The sequence below is a fragment of the Ananas comosus genome, linkage group 7 (genome assembly GCF_001540865.1).
Source record: "Ananas comosus cultivar F153 linkage group 7, ASM154086v1, whole genome shotgun sequence".
NCBI classification, from domain to species: domain Eukaryota; kingdom Viridiplantae; phylum Streptophyta; class Magnoliopsida; order Poales; family Bromeliaceae; genus Ananas; species Ananas comosus.
In genome coordinates, this window is record NC_033627.1 from 552,600 (window position 1) to 574,305 (window position 21,706).

General features: G+C 36.7%; 2 protein-coding genes and 1 long non-coding RNA gene across 4 annotated transcripts; 1 reads left to right on the plus strand and 2 right to left on the minus strand.

Annotated features, from left to right (window-relative positions):
* Window positions 25–8,607, plus strand: LOC109712564 (WD40 repeat-containing protein HOS15-like). The gene is made up of 14 exons (XM_020236193.1): window positions 25–637; window positions 1,115–1,260; window positions 1,352–1,499; window positions 2,431–2,525; window positions 2,638–2,684; window positions 4,165–4,321; window positions 5,003–5,066; window positions 5,672–5,830; window positions 5,925–6,046; window positions 6,330–6,404; window positions 6,544–6,597; window positions 6,682–6,758; window positions 7,747–7,821; window positions 8,018–8,607. The coding sequence occupies exons 1-14, from the start codon at window positions 571–573 to the stop codon at window positions 8,235–8,237; spliced, it is 1,506 nt and encodes a 501-aa protein (XP_020091782.1). The 5' UTR covers window positions 25–570; the 3' UTR covers window positions 8,238–8,607.
* Window positions 12,767–13,511, minus strand: LOC109712568. The gene is made up of 2 exons (XR_002216909.1): window positions 13,323–13,511; window positions 12,767–13,206 (listed from the first exon to the last, which is right to left on the minus strand). It is a non-coding gene; the product is annotated as an uncharacterized LOC109712568 (long non-coding RNA).
* On the minus strand, window positions 15,351–21,706 carry LOC109712562 (homeobox protein HOX1A). 2 transcript variants are annotated; one of them, XM_020236190.1, is made up of 9 exons: window positions 21,550–21,706; window positions 20,540–21,062; window positions 19,667–19,832; window positions 19,433–19,556; window positions 18,831–18,943; window positions 17,761–18,303; window positions 16,967–17,191; window positions 16,094–16,183; window positions 15,351–16,008 (listed from the first exon to the last, which is right to left on the minus strand). In XM_020236190.1, exons 2-9 carry the CDS (start codon window positions 21,055–21,057, stop codon window positions 15,676–15,678), a joined length of 2,112 nt encoding a protein of 703 aa, XP_020091779.1. In that variant the 5' UTR covers window positions 21,058–21,062; window positions 21,550–21,706; the 3' UTR covers window positions 15,351–15,675. The 2 variants fall into 2 exon arrangements, with proteins under 2 accessions (XP_020091779.1, XP_020091780.1); XM_020236191.1 differs by lacking the exon at window positions 21,550–21,706 and adding an exon at window positions 21,348–21,368.

Below are 21,706 nucleotides of genomic sequence, written 5' to 3' on the forward strand. Positions count from 1 at the left end.
AAACAAGATGAAAAAAATTTCATCCCACACTTTGTAACCATCTTAATTAGGTCCCAAGAAAAAAAGAAATATAATTGTTAAATTCGCTTGTAAAACTCTTTGAATAATAATATGCAATAATTGCTTCAACAGGCCAGGTTCAATCCGACCCGGCCCGGTCAATTTGGGTCGAAGTTGGGCCTGAATTTTTAATTTGTGAGCCCCAAAAATCACGCTCGGCCTTAAGCTCAGCTCGGCCTGCAACTTAGTCAGCTGTAGACTTAATCGACGGTCGGGATTGGCTCAGGCACTTTCCAGCTTCACGATATATAAATAATGGTCTGTTCCTATCCTGTTCCATTTGAAACATTTGCCCCCGCCAATCTCCTTCCCTCCCACTCTCCCCGCTGCGACGCGCGCAAGAACTCCACGAAGCAGGCGACGATCGTGTTCCACTCCTCCTCTCTTCGATTATAGCTTCTCCAAGAAGCAGTGGAAACAGCGGAGGAGAAGAAGCACTTTTCCGAGAAGCCGTGCGAAAAGCGCAGGAGAAGAAGCCCTTTTCTCCCCGCTTCGCCATCGGCGGGATCCATGGCGAAATACTCGATCGCCGATAAAGATCTCAATCTCGTCGTCCTCCGCTATCTCCTTGACTCAGGTCGACCCCCTCCTCGGAATCCCCCTTATAGCTGTGATTCTTTGTAGCATCGTTGGATTTTTAACCACCTCTTATGCTTCTGTGGTAGTTTTGGTGTTTTTATGCGTTCGATTTGATCTTCTAGGTTTGCTTTATGTTCTTGATGCTGCAATTGTTCGGTGTTCTGGTTCTCTGGGGTTTCTTTCGCCGATTTTGGTGGCTTTCTTCAATACCTCCTCTCTTTGTGATTTGTTACTGCTGCTGTTTGGTGTTGCAATTTGTTTAATTTGACTTCTCAGTAGTTCTGTATGTTCTTGATCCCAGTTGTTTGTTGTTTTGCTTCTCTAGGGTTTCTTTTGCCTATTCTGGTTCCTTTTTTGCTTCTCAGGTTTCCAAGTCTCTTCTCTTGAGAAGTCAGAAATGTTACAGATGCATTTGGTAACCACTCTTAGGGCTGGGGCACGTACGCTTATTACGTACTCATGTGACAAATTTCAGGTTTCAAGCACTCAGCATTTTGTTTTGAAAATGAGTTGCGGGAGAACGGATGTGGCGTTGATGGAGATACAATTTCATTTGCTACTCTAAAAACAATTATGCAAAACAGCATCCGGCACAAAGTGTTGGAACCTAACGCGAGCAATGTAAATGTGTTGCATATTAATAAGTTATTTAGTACAGCAATTGTTTGTATTGTTTCCTTGGATAACATGTTTCTGTTCGGTTTTTTTGCAGTTGTTGACTCGCCAGAGTGACACTGACACAGATGAAGACTTTTCTTTTCTCAAACCTATGGACATTATCAAGGAAGATGCTAATGAGCTGAAAGAAATCATAAAGAAGAGAAGGGAGAAAGAGAAGGACGAAGTAGAGGAAAAGCAAGGTGAGACCAAACTTCAAAAAAAAAAAAAAAAAAAAAGTATGGTGCTAGTGTTGCCAAATTACATATATGTAACGGACTAATGTTAATCAGTTAGTGTTGGTGCTTCGTTCATAATGTTGTCCATTGCTTTGTTTTATCATTTGCCCGTCTTTCTTTCTCTTCTCCTCTTTTTCTTCCATTTTAAGTTTTTCTTGCTTTATCGTGCAGAAATCTTGTGACCCTTTTTGTTTTTCTTTATTCTGAGATAAGTGTGATTGGATTATATCTTCCATTGTATAAATTAGGAAATCTGAAATGATAACTTTCAAATGATGTATTAGGCGCCAACTATCTGCATCCTTCATACCGAAAGTCCGTCATTAATCTGATTCACTTGAAGGCCACCCACTTGCTGTAACATCTAGTTAGCCCACAATCACGTTTAGTCTAAAACTCTTTGGTTGATGGCCATGTATTTTCAATCGAGTTTTGAGCTAACTGTATCTTAGCCTTTAGTTGAACCAGGACATCCTTTAACATTTGGCATAAAATGATTATTTCATCCATACATGCCAATCAACCTATCTTTGATCAGTGGTGTAAAGTTCTCAATTGCCTTCTCAAGCCCCTGCAAAACATGACAGATGTCGCATATGTTTCTTCCTGTGGAGCAGTTGATTGTAGAAGCATATATGCAGTATTAAAGTCTCATAGCTATTCATATGCGGGATTATGTTTTTTGACTTGTTATATAAGTGAGTTTTGGAAGGTATCCACATGCAATTCCGCAGGTTAAGTGGTAATAACACAAATAAGAACTTTTTGATGGACATATTTTGAAAGATCTATTTATGCTAATCATTTTGGTTTACCAGTATGTTATTTCATCTTTTGTTGCAGTTGCCTCTATATCTAAATATAAAAGTCTCACATCACTAATTTTTTTTAATAGGGCTTGAACAAGCAGACATCTCCCCTGACTCTCGCTCGTTATCCTGCAAGACTTCTAGATCTGATTTGACTATTTTGGAGGGCCATACTTCTTGGGTTTGATTTTCCTTCTCTTTTTTTTTTTGTTTTGGCAAATTGTCTTTTCTCTAATTCTCTTGACTATGAACTTTTACTCAGGTTACATTCATTTTCTTTTATGTCTGTTTAGGCCACTGTTTGTGCATGGAGTCCAACAGATTCTTTACTAGCATCTGGGTAAGTAATAGTACTCCTAGAACTTGGTTAGCATGTAAGAGTTAGTTTATTTAGTTTGTGTAAATCAGTACTTCTATTAGCATTTTTCTGCCCATATTTAATTACTTAGGTTTGACGGTGGTGCCTTTTTATATCCTGATACTTGAATTGTAACATTACCAATTTCAATAATTATTGTTGTCCTGCAGATCTTTCTAGCGTATCAGCGAAGCCTTTGTTGTATCCCACGATTAGCAGTCAATATTAGGAGATTCAGTCATGCAGTTGCCTTTGCTGAATTTATTGTTCTTTAACATCATTTCTCAATTTACTGAGCCCCTGTCATGGGAATTTGGTGCCTAAAATTTTTTCCCCTTCATGTCAAGTATGTGTTAACCATTGCAAATTTTTGCCAAAGGTGCTATGGGACAAGAATACTACTTTCTAAACTAAGCCTTCTCATAATTGAGAAGGCGATCTTTGCAGACTTGTTTTGTTGATTTATTTAGCACTTAGTCCGCATAATAGTTATTCATTTGAGTCATTTCCATTATTAGGGGATGTTCGAAGGTGAGCCAACTTTAATGACTATCTGGGGCTCTGATGTGAGCACATTGCACTTGAGGGAGAAGTCTGATGGGAAAAGTAGTTGTTTTTTCCCATAAACCATCATGCCTCACGCAGACCACAGGCAAACAGTTATGTTATGATTTTTGTGGTGCTTGAGGGGGATATCAGTTTCTGCTTTCACTGCAACTTCATTTCGTCTGGCAGTGTTAGGTGGTCCTCAATAGCAAACTGAGCCTTAGGCTTCATTCCCCGCTGATGGATCGACTATAAGAAAACTATCAAGAATTCTGATATGATTCCTCTGTTGTTGCTGAATCCTATTTTTGAGCTCTGTCAAAGTGGAAAGTTACTGCTACGCTTGGCTATGCTTATCTTTTTCTTTCTGTTTTTGCTCAAGTACTATGCAACTGAATGTGCCTGTGGATGGACTTAGATGCCCTTGTTAATATTGGTTAGTGCAAACCAGCTATAAAAATACGGATAAAGAGGTGGAAAGAGTTGTTATTTTTTTCACCAGACAAAAATGACATAGATGTATAGTTTTTAAATGTTTGCCAATGCATTCAATTGCATTGAACTCATGGAAAAACAAAAAAGCGGAAAAAAATATTGCATAGCAAAACAAGGCCTACAATATTTTGAATAAAGTTCATCCTTAGCAGCAAATAGAAGATGCATATATCATAATCATAACTTGAAATTTTAAAGTCTATGATTGCTGTCCCAAATTTCTTTCTTTTATTCAGTATGGAGTAGTTTCCTGCTGTTCATCACTGTGTGGTTTTTTTGCAATTCATTTTGTTAAGGTGATTGTTACCTTGCTTTGTGGATTGCTTTACTGCTACTAACTAGCTAGCAGATTTCTCTAGAAAGCTTTTTGGGTTGTCCATTTGTCCTCTAACAAGTAATGCTGTTATTGTGCAATTGTTAGATCTTCAGACTGGACGACTAGGATTTGGAGAATTCCACATGGCCATTGTGGATCTGGTGAACAAAAATCTCCTTCAAGTTTTGTGCTGAAACATTTTAAGACTGGAAAGATAAGAGATGCTAGTGAGGAAAGAGATCTCCCAAGCCTTGCTTGGAATGTAAGTTCTCTTAAGTATGATGGCACTACCACCTACATTCTGTAGAAGGCCAAAACAATTCCTTTCATAATTAAGGGAAAAAAGCTTAAGACTCACCAGAACTTTGATGTGCTTGGAAATCACCACCCGAAGTATAAAAAACTGAAATTTATGAATAATCAATTTTTCAATCAAACACTTAGCCCAAATTGCCGTCATGTTCTCTCTGATTGCCATCAACCTGTGACTGTCATGTGAACGTATTCATAACAGATCACTTAAATTGTGATTTGTTAGAATCCCCTGAACTTTGGCCAGATTACATATGACTACTAGTACTTTAAACTCCATGTGCTATTTTTTTGGTCATGTGATAGTTACCTACTAACGACAGTTAGAATGCTTGACTCAAGTTGTGTAGTTGATTAGAATAAATTAATTGTTGATTGTTTAGGTTAACTTTTTAAACTTACATGGCTATTTGCAATCAGGCCAAATTTCAAGTTTCCCTAGAGCTTTTGTCCTGTAGTTAAATAATACCTTTAGTCCTTTACAGTAACTTCCACCTCCAACTTGAATTCCTAAACATACATAGATGGTCAACTTCAGGCAAATCTTTGGCAGTCAGAATCTGCTTCCCATTTGTGTTTCAATTAGAGATTATTTACTGATTTCTTGCTGTTTTCTGTTTCGGCATTGTAGGGTGATGGTTCATTGCTTGCCACAGGTTCTTGTGATTTTTTGGCAAGAATTTGGGGTTGCGATGGTAAATGTTCGAGGATTCCCTGTGTTTATTTTTCTTGCTTTCGACTTTGTGCACTGTGCTTATTATCGAACTTATCAGCTTGCCACAATCAGGCATCTAAACTAGTTCCATTCTATGTTTCTTTGTAGTCAATTCTGAGTTTTCTTAGATTGATAAATTTGTCTGAATTAACTATAGGTAGAAAAAAGGACCTTTTTATGTGTTTGTACGGGAGGAAGAGGATCTGTGCTAGGTGATTTATCTGGATGATTGGTCTAAGAACCAATTTTGTGAAAATATATCATTTGCTGATGTTTCCACTAGTTGACCTCAATATCCATCATGTGGGCACCTCCTCCCTCCAGAGATATAGGTTGTGCAGCTGCTTTTTCCTTTTTTTATTGATGTTAAATAGAGAGAGAGAGCTACCATTGTCGTTTTAGGCATACTTGGCTATAGTTACGAGGTGGTTACCAGGTTGTTACATGTAACAAGTCAAACGTAATTTCTCTTTCTTAAATAGTTCTTCTTAAACTAATGTAAGCCATTTATCTTTTCAATACTCCAATATATGTTATGTTGTTACTTGCTTTTTGCCTTTTCATGGTGTGGACTAAAATGTGCAGGAGAATCGATAACAACTTTGGATAAACATAAAGGCTCTGTGAGTTCTTTGAAGTGGAATGAGAATGGTGATTTTCTTCTGAGCGGAAGCTATGACCGTACTGCTGTAGTCTGGGACACAAAGACATGGCAGCGTAAGCAACGGTTCAAATATCATTCAGGTAATGCAACAAATGCAGTAAATGTGTACCAGTTCCTCTCAGCATTATGAGAAGCAGCTTTCTCTAATATATCTGTACTTTTGTTGTCTTCCAGATAAAGTTTACGATGTTGATTGGATGAACAATGACACTTTTGCCACATGTTCAAAAGATAGAAAAATTTATGTTTGGCAGATTGGAGAGGACATCCCTATAAGGAAATTCTCTGGGCATAAGGTTCTTCATTATAAAAGCTCTTGTTTTCTGTTGTGTATGCATTATAGCTTGTAAAAGTTCCCATTCCAGCCTTTACGATTTGGGTTTCCTGACCTCACACTCCAGAACTCCCTAGAAATGTGATTTGATTTTACTAGACAAAATAATATGATACAATGGCTTCATTCTGACAATAGTCTTATAGAGGCAATGGCTGCAATCGTCTATTATGATATCGTAGTAGGTTCATGAAAATAAATATTGGCGGTTTATCTTCCCATAACATCCTATTGATCTCTTCCAGCATGAAGTTTATGCTATAAAATGGGATCCAACTGGCTCTTTGTTGGCTTCATGCTCGGGAGATAAGACTGTAAAGGTGAGTCATATATATTTGAATAAACAACAGTATGTGCCTGTTTCATTATTATGCGGACAAGTTAATATCAACCTCTTTTTAGCCGATTGATCTTTTATGCTTGGGTTCTTTCAACAGTTTAAACTTTTTTTTTTGACAGATATGGAGAATTGATGAACAAAAACATTTGTATGACTTTCGGGAGCACACTGAGGTTGTAATAATCTCTTGTTGAACACCCCTCTTCTACTCTTTACAGATGAATATCTAAGTAGCAAGGTGGTTCTTACTCTTCCAGCTAGTGCGTACCATTAGCTGGAGGCCGCCAGGGCCTAATGGAGCAAACAATTCCAATCAGCAAGCAGTGCTGGCTAGGTAAGTTGTTCTATATGCAGATTAAACATAATTTGAGACATTATTATATTATGGACATAAATTATCTTTTTGCATAATTTGGAGCATCCACCTATCGCTTACAGTAGACTGACTTCTGCTCACCCTGGTCACTCTGGGTCTAGTTAGGGTAGGGTAGAGTCCAATAATCTAAACCCCTAATCCAACCCTAACTGTTTGGGTAGGAGGGTGAACGACCCTTGGCCTACTGTAATTTATAATACATATGGGGTAATCAGTAACATGTTGGGTCACCCAAAAAAAAGATTTTCAGATTCATAAGTCATCCCATGCTGGTTTAACCCATTAACCCATTTTTTCTATATAATTACTAGTGTGTACACATAATAAATATCACAAGATGAAAACAATACTTGAATAAATCAGGTAATAAGTGTCTAGTCTATCTCATTTCCTCCATGGACTGGTTAAGATAGAGGGGACAAAAAATCTAGTGATTGAAATTTGAAAATGAAAGTCTTAGATGGATAGGACAGGTAGCGAGCAGTTTATTCCTCTCAACCCTACTATCATGACCTTCAAACAACAAATTTTTACTACCATTAACCTATCATTAAAATTTTGGAGGCCGCATGAAGGTACCAAAAGCATTACTTCTTGCACTAATCATATTTGTTCTTTTCACTCAGTTATTGTGGTCTTACTTCAGGCTATTCTTTGTTGCTGATAAATATTATGCTTATAGATGCTTCTCCTTGACTACTGTTGTTTTAGAACCTTGAATTCCATTTTCGAGTTGTATTTAACACCAATTAACGGATTTCCCATGGGGTATCACTTGTTGCTTTGTATGTTTAAAATCTGTTGGCTCAAATATCTTGTCGAGTTCTCTAGCAGGCCCCTTAAACTTTTTGAATTATATCACTCCATAAATCTCTGTTGCATATTTTGATTTGGTGGCGGCTAGCCATTTTTTACCATGATCTTTTCCTATCATTTTGATGCACAGTGCTTCATTTGACTCGACTATCAAGCTATGGGATGTAGGGCAAGGAAGGCTTTTGAACAGCTTGAACGTCCACAGGTACAGCTTTAGCTACTTATATAAAAGATAGTTTTTATTTTCCCCCTCAAAAAAAAAAAAGGGCAAAACGAAACAAAACAATAGTACAGATTTGTTTCCTATTCCCAACTGATTCATATACAATGCTCTTTTATAGTAAAAAAATATACAAACCTCTTTATCGCACGCCATAGACTCACATCATAGTAATCCTCAGGGATGCAATATATACCATTGCATTTAGCCCGAACTGTGAGTATTTGGCAAGCGGGGGTGCCGATCAGTGCCTGCATATATGGTCTGTGAAAGAAGGCAAGATAGTGAAGATCCGCAGAATGAATGTTTCTATTTTTGCGGTATGTTGGAACAGAGAAGGTGACAAGATCGCCGCGAGTTTGGCAAGCGGTGCCGTATGTGTTGTGGATTTCAGGTATTAACTAGCTCCATCACTCCATCTACTCTTGGGTGCTTGTCATTCCCATTTCAAAGCATACGCACACGCGCACCCGTGTGCGCACGCACACACACCCGAAAAAAAGAAATAGAAAATGGAACGTACAAGAGTTTGTCTCTTAATCTCAGGCAGGTTCTATAAGGACCTGTTGCTTATTGTGGAGATCTGTTTGATTTGCTTTTTTCTCTTTTCATTTCCCTTTCTGGGGAAGAGATTGTTTGATTAGCTGGAGTGGATAATTGTGCTGATCAATTGTTCGGCATAGACATTTGTTCCTCTTGAGGATAATTGATATAAAAACTTTTTGTTGCCATGCGGAGGAACTGTATTAACAGAAATGTTGCTTACCATTACACATTCTTTGGATGGACTGAGGTGGATGATATACACTTTCTTTGGAGGCATGCTAGCAGTGTTGCTCAATAATTATTCAGTGTTTTGTTACAAATTTTTTTAAAAATAATCTTATAAAAATTTTAATTGGTCAAATGATCTTTTTAAAAAATTTTTAGTCAACTAATCTTGTTCTTATCATAGCAGATATGGTGAATCGTTTGCTATATTTAGAAAGTGGATTTATTTATCGCATTTAAAAAGTGGTGCATCATTTATTATTTTCGAAATATTATTGCTGTTTTGTAAGTGGGTTATTAAAATTTTTGTTTAATTATTAAGATTATCAAATAGGTTGTTAGAATTCTTTTGGACCGAATTATTTAAATTTTTATATAATTGTTAGAATTATATATAAGTTGGAAAGAAAAAACTCTGATCGATTTACCATTTTTCAATTGTTCAAATTATAACTTTTAAAGTATCAATTTCAAAAAAAAAGGTCCTATTACATATCTCCGTTTCAAACGACAACGCGAGGCCATTAGCTCCACTGGTGTGGGGTCCGAATGATCCCCGCTGAAAACTGAAAACTTTCTATTTTGCTTAAAATAAAGACGAACTAGTCCAAAAATAGACCTATCAGTGACAAGTTTGGGCTCGGACAAAACCCACCTATATATGGGCCCGGCCCATTAAATACTCAATCGACAGGCCTTCGTTGGGACTACGATCCGGGCCAGAAGCGCTTGCACCGTCCGATGGCCGAGTCTCGGCGAACTTCTTTTTATTTTAAGGTAAAAATGCATGGAGATTCCCCCACTTGTAGCCCATTCCAGCATAGGCCCTTCAACTTTCACTTTTTTAAAAAAAAAATTTAATTAACACCTTCCTTAACTTTTTTCTTTTTTCCCATTTAAGTTATTTTAATTAACTGGACGTAGAAATTCGAAGTGAATTAAATAGCTCTATCAGATATTAACTACTGCAGTTTCATTTGACCAAAAACTACATATAATCATTTTATTTAGTAAAATGTTAACGAATTAATAAAATTTTCAACATATGTAACTAAAATCACTTAATTTACAAGGGAAAAAAAAAGAATAATCAAACATAGTAAAGGGAGTCTTTAGAATGGCAAATAGTTGAGGTCTTTTATTCATCTTTATCCTCTTACTTATATATATATATAGAACATTTTTTTTTAAGAGAAAAGCCCAGCACAATTTACAGCGAGTGACGAGAACAAAAATCGACCTGACTTATTAAGCGTACACTGAAAAAGTCACCACCAAGTGAGTGGAGACAACGCATACACACCTTAACGCAAGTGTATACAGCGAAAAATCCAACAAACTTGGTCCCATTAAAGATTATGCCAGGATTTCTCCTTCCAAAGTTGTTTTCTCACCAGATTTTCATCATAACAAAAACAGGAGTTTCGAAGTGAACCTTTTGCTTTTGAGAACATGGGGATAGTTTCAGCACCTTGCTACAGAAACGGCTACGCACTTTTTATCCACCAACAATTTTCTTGCTGCTTCCTCAGAGATGTTTGGTTAGAAATAATTAAAAACATAATATAATTCGAAATATATACAGTTAAAAAAACACAACAATCACAACTACATACAACTTGCTTTATTGGATGCAGTCAAAACATTTCAATTATAAATAATTTATTTAGTTGCATGCGATTGGAAATTGCTTTTGTAAAAATTTATCACTTCGTATATTGAGCAGTGAGGAAACCTCCACCATAGAGGGGAAAAAAAAATTTGTTTGAAAAGTAACTACTGCAGTTGAACCGCGGTTCATTTGAACATAATTTCAACTGTTGCAGTCGAACCACCTGATGCAATTCTAACTGGATCGGCTAGATTCAACTGCATCAAACTAGATGCTAGATTTGAATATATATATATAGTTGGAACTACAATATAGTTATCGCTAAATGCAACTAAATAGTCACTTAGGCTTCGTTTGGTTCGGAATTAAATAAAAACTAGTTATTCTAGGGATAGAAATAAGTTTAGGGTTAAGGTGGGGTTAGAGTAATTTTGTATTTGATTGAGAATTGAGTTTAGTCCAGGTATAAATAAAATAGTGTTTGTTTGGAACAAGTAGAATAAAAAGAATAGTGGATAGTTATAAATAAAAAATAATAATATTGCCCCAATTATTATATTTAAATTTAAATTTCAAAATTAAATAATTTAAAATAATAATTTAAAATTTAAAATTTAAAATTTAAAATTATTTTTAAATTTCAAATTTAAAAATTTAAAGTTACAAATATAAAATATCAAATTTATAATTTAAATAATTAAAAATAATAATTTAAAATTCAAAATTTAAAATTTAAAATTATTTTTAAATCTCAAATTTAAAGTTACAAATATAAAATACAAAATTTAAATTTTAAATAATTAAAAATAATAATTAAAAATTTAAATTTTAAAATTTTTAATTTTTAATTTTTAAAATTAAAAATTAAAAAATTAAAATTTATATTTATATTTAAATATTAAATAGGAATGAGATTAACTTAATCCCAATCCTATTCCTGAGGAGGGGTGGGGTCAGCTAACCCCACCCTAAATAGGCTATCCCCAAATAGACTATCCCAGCATAACCCATTTGGGATGGAGTTAGTTAATCCCACCCCTCCAAATTCTTGTTTGGGGTTAAAGGGGGATAAAGAGTTATCCTCCCCTTTAATCCCGAACCAAAAAAAGTGGCTTCAAAAAAAAAAAAAAAAAAGGTTTTAGGCCGAATCGCAATTTGGAAGCAGAATGACTAAGGTTATATTTTGCAGATTATTCCTGGCTACCGTCCCATCCTCACTTGGGGAAGAACTTCACTCAAAATTCTCCATCTGTTGACAAAGAGAGATATTTTAGTTCCTTCCGCATGCATACACAAGTTGATAAAAAGCATCAATTCCAGTTTTCTGGTCTGAAAAGAAGTTTAACAAACTAGAAACTCAGGTACCATCCTCCATTTCTATAAAGAAACTTGAAAGAACTGTAGTTAAGAAAATTTTGAGGAAAAAGAATTGATGCCTTTTGAGAGCACACATGACATGACACCTTCCTGAGGCATGACCCAAATTGGAAGATGGTGGGATACTACAGGAGAGATCACTACAACTGCATAGCAATAATTGCGCTTTGCACATTAATAGACCCCTGCGCGCATATTGCTTTATTATGTGAAAAGGAAGTAGGATGCCTCTCCTTTTCCATCCTGATCAGGTTCTGACTCCCCAACAGTGTGTATTCTATTCTATCCTTCCAAACTATACTTCAATAAAGAGTGCCAAAGTTGGCATCATCATTTCAGAATAGAAGGAAAATATAGAGAGAATTGAGCTTCCTGTTTGTCTTCTCCACACTATTTTATTTTCTATAACAGGAAGATTCCGCCTGCGTGCTCTTAGTGGTTCACAAAGGCACTACTGAGACATTGTCCATTATAAGACATGAATGTCAACTACATTGAATTCATAAAAAGTATAATGAGTTACAAGACTATTATATGTACTTTGAGTGGAGAGTGGATACTGAAACAGGGATGAGAAAATAATAAGAAGAATAATGCAATGTGATGGCATCCCACTCTAACATTACTAACATACTCTTTATAAGCTTAACTGTCGACCATAGTAAAAAGCGCATTGCACTACATAATGCACTAACCTTTGCGGTGACAGATCTAGAGCCCTATGCGATAAGATAATTACCATGCAGGTCGCTTCAAGCAATTGAAAATGATTCTTTGTTGTGGCAAGTTTTTTTTTTTTTAAAAAAGAATAACTGAATGAGTCATCTACATATATTACCGAAAAACTCTTCGACAAAATTTGGTTACCCTAGAGGTAGTTTCCTCTTCCCACTTTCCAATATGTCACAGCATTTCTCTCCACTACCTCGAAACAGAAAAGATCCAGAATAGACATAACGGGCATCAGTGCATACAGAAGCTAGTACGGAGACAGGTCTTGTTGGACCATTAACAAAGAGGACTATGACCTATGCAAAATGAAAAATAACCTAACAAGTGAAAACGATGTCCAAATCTAGAGGTTGATATACGACATACGATGGTAAACACAACCAAAGCATTGTCCAAGGAATTAGTAACACCACGGTGTGGGCCGGCTAAGAAGAGATAAGCATCTAAAGATATTAGATATCAACTGAACTGACAAAGTTCTTTACCTACTGATTCCTCTTATATTAAAAAAAAAAAAAGGACCACTCACAAGCTTCCCACATGATAATTTGTTCCCACTACCCACTAGCTTGTTCTCCTTTTTAAGGAAAGCAATCGTAACCCAACCGATCCTCCATGATGTCTAATACCACTTCTTTCATTAACACTAGAAGAATGACAAGCCTTGAAAGAGAAAATGAAGAGATGGAAGAGGTATCAGTAAACAAGGAGAGATCAACACCACATACCAGTGAAATTTATACAGGTGAAGCCACTGATAAAAACTCTCCTACATGGTTGAATTTGACTCTAGGGGGGAACTTATCATCAACGGCTACGGACTGCTTAAATTCCCAGCTGAAAGCTGCAGCTCCTCTGAAGGTGTTCTCATGCAACTTCTGCACAAGGAAGTTCTTCAGCTCACAGGCATTGGGAGGGCATCAGAATGCTCACAAGAGAGAAAGAGGTACTGTAAAAAAATCTAGTAATCCACAAAGAATGATGAGGGGATTACCTCTTGATGCTGCTTTTGTACGTTCTCTACGACCTCAACCCCATTCGATAATTCAAAAGGCAAGCAGAGATAGAGGGAGTGGACCAGCGGTAAGATTTGATGAAACCAAAATAGGTCTGACGGCATTACACTATGAGGAGGCCACAACCTCAGCATGGCCTGGAAGTTTTCGGATGACTTCGCAGGAATCTTCTGCTCAATCAACAGAGCAAAATAAGCTAGATTTGAGTCTTCGGCTTTGATATATTTATAATTTATCTATCCGGTTCATTTGCAGGTTGCTAATTTACTCTTTTGCTCAGAGTTGTAAATAAACCATTTCAAAAAGCTACCGAAGTAGGCTTCAGTCCAACAGATAGTAAATTACAGTTGAAAAGACTAGTATGAATTCTATGAAGACAACTGGTAGTAAATGTAGATAAAAGCGACAGTCCAAATGCTTTTAGGCAATGCATTCTTTAGAATGATGTACATCTTGATTTACCATTCTGCACTTTCCTCTAGTAGAGTAGATTTGAATACAGTCTGAAAGAGTATCCACATGGAAAATTAATTACAAAAAGTATTGAATTCAAGCTCCCCTGCAATGAAGATTCAAAACCTATGCAACAAGAAAACAAATAAATCATATAGGAATCTATTTGCATCACTACCCTGTAATTTAAATAGAGTACGAATATCCTGATTACCACAAATAGGCAGTATAGAAGATAAGTTAATCAGATATTAATTTTCCAAACACACAAGATTACAGCATTAAATCCTAATTTTAGGTGGTTTTATACTACTATTGTCTGATGAAACTATTTGATGCTCTTTCGGCTACATATTAAACAATCAGCTGCCAACAAACATCCTAACCCCTTCCCTATTTTGTATACCAGAAATGCAGCTTTAACTCGATGGACAAAGGTCAAAGCCCCTCGGATTTTTTTTTTCCATCATAAGATTCTGCTGTTAATGAGCAGAAGAAAGTGCAGTGCATAAGAAAAACCCAACTTAGAAAGCCACTCAACAGGATTTTGTAAAACTACAACATATTAAATAACATAAAATTCTACAAAAGTTTGACTTCATCTTGTATACATGCCATCATGCAAGTGTGATGCATGCATGACCATGAAAATTGCTTTGATACAACAATGCAATAAGAAAGGAAACACCAACAGAAATATCAGAGGAAAATAGGGAGAGGAAAAGGATAATAGTAAGCAATCTGTTCAAAACTGAAGCCAAATCAAGAACAATACCTAGCTCTGAGCAAGTGGCTTTACATAAATACCTGGAAGCAGATTCCACCATGAAGAGGCAAGCGTTGCAAGAGAGGGGGAATTGCAAAAAGAGAAGGCGACTTGAGGAATGTTCACACAAAGAAGATGATGTTTGAATACTTTACGCAACTTTTATGCTGAACTCAGTGTTAATTCATGAGCAGCTGGCTTCATCCGCTTCTATGAGTTTACTTGGTGGCAAAACAGCAAACTGACGCCAATTTGAACTTCTTGGTGGCGAAACAGCATGAAATGCAGACTTCATCATTCTTCAATTCTAAAAACACAGGGAAAAATCACCAAAACAAGACGAGTACATCGATCATACAGAAATCGCTCATGAAACACACTGAGAAGCTCACTTCACCCTCTGCTATGAATTCAGTGATGAAACACCGTGAAAGACCGGTTTTCCGGGAACACGTCATCTTCTCTCTCCAGACTTTTCAGAGAGTTAAGTCCAGAAAGAGGGTTGGGGTTGGGGGAGGGGTGGTGGTAAGAGGAGTGAAACTCATCTTCCCTCTCTTGACTTTTTGGGGCCATGTCAGAGGGGAATCACTGCTGTTGATCAGTTCATATGCTCAAATCTTAAAGCAACAAGGATGGTGGTGCTCCCCATCTCACGCAGAATTTTATTTTATTTTTGAATACGCAGGAACATGATAGTTTTCACGATCCAACTCAGAGTTTAGCTATTTTCTGTGTTATGAGTCCACATGATAAGGCTATGGACATGCAGGTTATTCTAAAAAATACATTAAAAATAAAATTACTGCCCACTAATTTTATAATAAACTCATATAGAGGAAAAACTCTACTAAGAATCATTCTAGCTGTTACATTGTTGTGCAGTTTATATTGCAAGTTTGACTTGGAAAACTTTGTAACCGGTACACTATGTGAAGGCTACAACTTTCATTTCTTAGTTCCATGCAGCCAAATGAAACCTCTTTGGGGACAAAAATACAAAGTTTCCAAATACGTACAGTGGAATATTGAATGACTGCACCATGAGATCTCCTGGTCGAGTACAATCCACTCATTTCATAACATCTTGGGCCTAGATTAATGGCCTTCAACCATTACCTACCACTTTTTAACTTCCTCAGTTCACGTGCTATTGCCTTTTGCCTGCTGCTGTTCGCAAATTCTCTAGAACTTCTGCAATCATTTTTTATGCCATTGTTCGATCCAGTTTCACATGTTGCACCTCTATCAGAAGAAATAGGTGTATCAGGATAACTAGTTGAATTCTCTGGTATTTCCTCATTGGACTCGAAGACTTTTCTTCCTCTTCCACTGGTAATTTTCTGGTTCGGAATGATAAAAGCTCCACTGTTAGCAGGATCGGTAAAGGAGGGTTCTTTGCCAGAAACTTTAAAGCTGTGACGTGCATTCTCAAACCATTTGCTAACCTGTGAGAGCATAACACCTTATAAGCATAGCAGTAAGAGACCACAACGCAAGAGAGAGAGAGAGAGAGAGAGAGAGAGAGAGGACCTGACGAAATGTCAGCCCTAATTCTTGTGCCAGACTTTCCTTTTCCTCACGGGTAGGATATTGATTTGCTTCAAAAGATTCGACAAGTTTCTGGTTTGAAAGAAACAAAAATGAGACTAGTAAATACAGTATTTCATTAGCTATTAAAATGCACCGTGCAAAGTAGCTCCAACTATCAACACACAATACATCATCTTACAAGCTAATCGTCTCAATCAAGAATTTTCAAGAACAGCAAGTAAATGATCAAGCATATGGAACAAGGGCTTATTCACAAGGCAAGCAACTCAGATTGGATAGATTTGTAACTCATTATCACATTTTAGCTAAAAAAACACAAAACTGTTCCAAGATTTGACCACAACTGAATATTTGTTCTGGCCAGAAATGATTAAGTTTAATCTGGAACTACCTTCAGTTTTGCACATAGGTCAATAACTCATAAAAGTTTACCAAAGCTGTCAATGATTGCCTTTAATTGATCAAAAAATAATGCTGCAGAGTAAAAATGGTAAAGCAATCCTTGAATATATTAGTGAATACACATGGTAAAGATCAAGCTCCTGCTTTGGTGAATATTTTTAGCATGCTGTTATTACATATGCAATATCTTAATCTTCAATAGGGCGGGGACATCAGATTGGCCTAGACTAAAATCCCTAGCTTTAAATTTAGACCAGCTAATCCATAAAAAACAACACAAAGCAAGAGAATATGCTTAAAAAATGTCTGACAACTTCTTAGACTAGCTTATCTTTATCCGTATTTTCTTACTTGATATTTGTCAAAAGAATAAATAGTATCTGGCATTCAAACTTATCAACTTAATTAAAGCATAAGAAGGAAGAATCTAGGACACTCAAATTGCAATACCTGAGAGAATACTCGACCATATTGCCTTTCTCGGGAGGGAGCACTTAAATCTGATCTATCCTCTTTTTGCTTGCCCTTAACCCTCCTAGACCTTTTCTGATTCTCAGTTGATTGAGGAGATTCAACCGAGTCTTCTCCGTCATCTTTTCTTCCTTTCTTCAGGATACTCTTTTCTGACCAATCTTCATCTTCACTTGAATCTGAAGATGCTTCACCATAGGCCTCCTTGAAAATCAGAAGATACAAAAACATAAGTATATGATGAACTTAAGAGTCAAGCTAGTTTTACGTATCATAAAAATAATAATTATATAATAACAAGAAAGTAGAATCCTGTCCAATTGAGTACTTCCCCTCTTTATTCCTCTCTATTTTCCCGGCAGTGACAAAATTTTTGACCCACCTTGGAAGACTTTTCCGGAGCCGAAAATACTAATTTGCTATTTCCTATTGCTACCCGGCGAACATAATGCATAGAAAGAACTGATTAGCAAGGCCAAATAGGATTAACTAAAATTAAAAAACTTAGGTGGGCTAGAAAAGCTCAAAATTGGGTCAGAAGGGCATATAATAAGGTGGCCTTGATTTTTCACTCTCCTTTTTTTTGTTTGTAGTTAAAAGTTATATTGGCTGTTTTGTTTTAGGTAGTTTCACTTTTTTCTGCTGAGGGTTACAAAAAGGATTAATGTTGACGAGCCCAACCCAAGGCCAAACCACCAAAAGGATAAAAAAGACCCAATATATCTCCATGACATATACAAAAAACTACCAACAAATATATGGATGCATCTTACATCATATAGCTTCTTGTAGTCTAAATGCTCACGCTGTCTTTTCCCTGGATTTGGTAAAGGACTCCCCTGGCCCAGCTCGGGTTCCATTATAGATCTTTGCTCACCATGATGGTCGAATGGCTTATCGTTGGGAAGTGCTGAAACTTCATCACCAACTGAAGCTTTGACAATCTCAGAACAAAATTCATCCGAGTCAGAAGTAAAATCCGATTCATCTGAATTTGATTCCTCTTTCTGGCTGTCTTTATCTGGATCTGGACAATCGGGATCATAATCGTCATCCTCTGAATCATCAGAAGGTAATCCCGTGTAATCATATTGCTTGTTAGGATTAGGGTTCGAAGGGCCTGAACCCTCAGATGAGGCAGTGAAATCTGATTCATCTGCAGAACTCGATTCTTCTTCTTCTTCTTTGTCGTCATCTGAGTGAGTTTTAGGGTTGCTTGGATCATAATCACTGTCCTCTGAATCATCTGAAGGTAAATTGGACATATCATAATTTGCAGTACCATTGGCAATAGCAGCTGCCTCAGGAAAAACTTTCTACAAAAAAGAGATGTGACTGTGAGCAGAAAAACAGCTACATAGCCCTATGAAAATGGGTTAATAACATCAGGGGCTTTCAAAATAGTCGTCAGACCCTTATATTGGTACAATCGGCTCCCAAAGTTTTAAATTCTGTTGAAATCTTGATCTTTCCAGTAATTTGCTTTATCAAGATGGACAGAAATACCCAAGTAATCACCATGTAAGTGACTTTTCGGACTTCTCTTCGGGTGATTTCTTAGGAATTGCAGTCCAATTTAATGCAGGAAGTTAACTGAAAAATGAAAGGTAAAACTGAATGCCAATTATGGGACCCGATTGTAAGAACCTAAATTTTGGTGACCAAACCACAAACTCCTAAAAGTTTGGAGAACCCTGGTGTGATTTACCACTTTAGAAATTGTACCATGAATATGTACATCTCAGAAAAAAAAAAAAAAAAAGAAAAAAAAAAGAAAAAAAAAAAAGAGAAGAAAGTGATCATTCCACAAAAGGTGTAGGTTACAAGATAAGGTTTTTTTTACCTCCCATGAGTCCTCAATTGTGAGATCACTTCCTTGAGATTCGTTAAGTAAGTCAATACAATCTACCTTGCAATCGCATGCTGGGCACAACCACCCTTCATCCCCTGGAGGTACTGGGAAAAAGCATTTAATTAGTTAGTTCTACTTTTACAGTGCTTTACTACTGAAGCTATCACTCTAGACTAATAGGATGGAGAACTCCTCAACTGCAGGCCCTTGTGTATAGACCCCTTAACTTTATTTTATTGGTTGATGGCCCCTCACCTCTTAATTGCCTTGATTTGAGTTATTCTGTTGGCTAAATTGGGGATTCAATTCAAATTAACGGTTCCATTAGCTATTGGTTGTGAACAATTAAATCATAAAAAGAAAGTCAAAGTTCCGTCAGCTAAAAAGCGGGTAAAGTTATTCAATGTAACGAAATCACTGTTACATTTAGAAGAATCCCCACTACTGCAAATCAGAATAAGCAAAAGTTGAGGGGTTCTTGGAAACAGATAAATAGAAGTTCAGGACTCTATTTCAAAATGGCCTATAGTTGATACGGTCGCCATACACTTTTACCAACTAAGTGGTTGTGAAATAAGAAGATCATGAATTACTATTTTCAGTTAGTAATGGCGGATTCAAGCACTTCTGATGAAACCCTCTTTCACACGCTCCATCACAAAGGATGATATCATTATTAACAGATACATCCTTTGAACCACATTTGGCACAAAATATCTGCAAGGAGATGACAAATTGCCTTTTATTAAGGGTATTCAAAGTAAAATTAATCCTCCGCTCCAGGAAAAGAACATGTACATTTGATTAGGGCGAGCGAGGTCACATACATCCTCACTGGAAATTTCTCCCTCTGAATCGAATAAAGACTCGTCGAACTTTCCCTCAGAGATTAACGTATCTAGATGCTTAAATGTATCGCGTAATCTCAGCTTACACCGAAGTATTTCACTCTTAGCTCGTTCAAGCTCTTTCTCAGGTCTAATCTTCTCCAAGCTGCAGTTTAGAGAAACAGTTATGAACTGTAAAAAAGAAAAAAGAAATTGTCGAAAAAGCATTTGGCAACGGAATAGAAATATGCTCAACAGTTATAAAAGCACATAAAAGTGACAGGATGACACGAAGATGCCCTCAAAATGTAAGTACATGGAAAAGCAGCAAATGCAGCTGCACTCACTAAAGCATAGAAAATGCTTCTTCTTAGAACATCAACTACAAACAAACCGCATTTATTGGTTTAAAACGAAATTTCAGCATTTTATAATCATGAAGGTAGATATTATTCTATGCAATCATGAACAGAGTGAAAAGAATGTATATTCGTGATCCGCAATTTGAGTTTACTTGCTCATGCAAAAACTCCTAGGATCTCCATACATTTCAACACTCGAGAACAGCTCAATGTAAACAGCTCTAAAGAAGCTCAACAGGGCTAAGAACTAAATAAGCCAAATATATCTTTGTCAAGCAGAATAACTTCATAATTTCCCGTTTATAAAGTACTGTAACATGTTGTATAGCTTTAATGCGAACTATCACTCACCTTAAAATATTAAAACGTGAAGAGATTATAAACATGGACCCTCATGCAAAACGTTAGATCTTAGGATTCAGCAATTTTCTAAAGAGTAACAATATAAAGCATAGGACAAAGATTGCACAGAGTATATCATGGATGAAATCTTTGATTGGCAAAAGCATACCTTTGTCCTTTCCATCCTTCGCCAGAATAAGCATCAATCAAGTTCTGCTCGTAGTTCATTCGCGTCAGCAAGTATCTTATTCTCTTCCTCGTTCTCGATAACTCGTCGTTTGAAGCTCTCTTTGCTCTCCCCCTCTTCGCTCTCCTCTTTACTACCGGATTTACGGAAGAACTCGGTGTTTCAACGTGAGTCTCGCTTTTCCCATTCAACATAGATCGAAGAACTCTAACACCATCCATAGAAGATCGCAAAGGATATCTTCTACCTTGGATCTTTTGAGAAAGTTTCTTACGCTTCCGTACTGCTTTCTTGGAGTTCTTTCTTGCACTCATGTCGGCTTTTTCAGATCCAGATGCAACTTTCTTGCCGAGCTCAGCTTCTTTAGCGTGTTTCCCTTCGTTGACGCGACCAAGCTCCGCAGATTCTTGAATCGCACATTCTAACTTACAATCTTGCTCTGGATGTTTTGAGCTCTTATCCGAACACGAATTTACTAGAGGAACAGCAGCATTGTCCATTTGCCCTGCATGAGATAGTTCGTGCTCACAAAATTAATTCCACAGAATATAAATATCTATGTCTATACCATTCTTATACGCAAAAGTGCTTAGTAGTTAATTGTCACTCCTCTTTTAGTAGTTCTTGCTATTTTACCAACCTTTCACATACTACTTATACGTTACTGACACAAAAAAGGGGGAAAAACAAAAGTAAGGAAAATAACTACACTGGCAGATATTTCGACTTAGTCCCAAGAACCAAGAAGATCAAAGAGAGTCATTTTAACCTATGAAATGATCTTCCTAACCTTCTTGTTTCAGATACGCTGAGAAAAAATGGAGTCATTTTACGAAAAAGATCGAGGAAACCTAAAAGAAAATGACACTCTCGCAACGAACAACAAAGAAAAACACAAAGAAGCAAACCAAAAAAAAAAAAAGAACCGATTAAATCTACAAAATTACCCAAAAACACCAAAAAAAAACAAACGAGAAGGGTGGAGCAATTACCGATCCTACATCCAGATAAAGATGTGTAAAATAGAGGTTGAGAGGAGAAGAGCGGAAACAAGAAAGAAACGAGTTATCGATCGAACGAGGAGAGCGAGAGCTAAATTTAGTTCGGTTAGGGTTTGTCGCAGGACGCAATTGAGCCTATTTACGACCC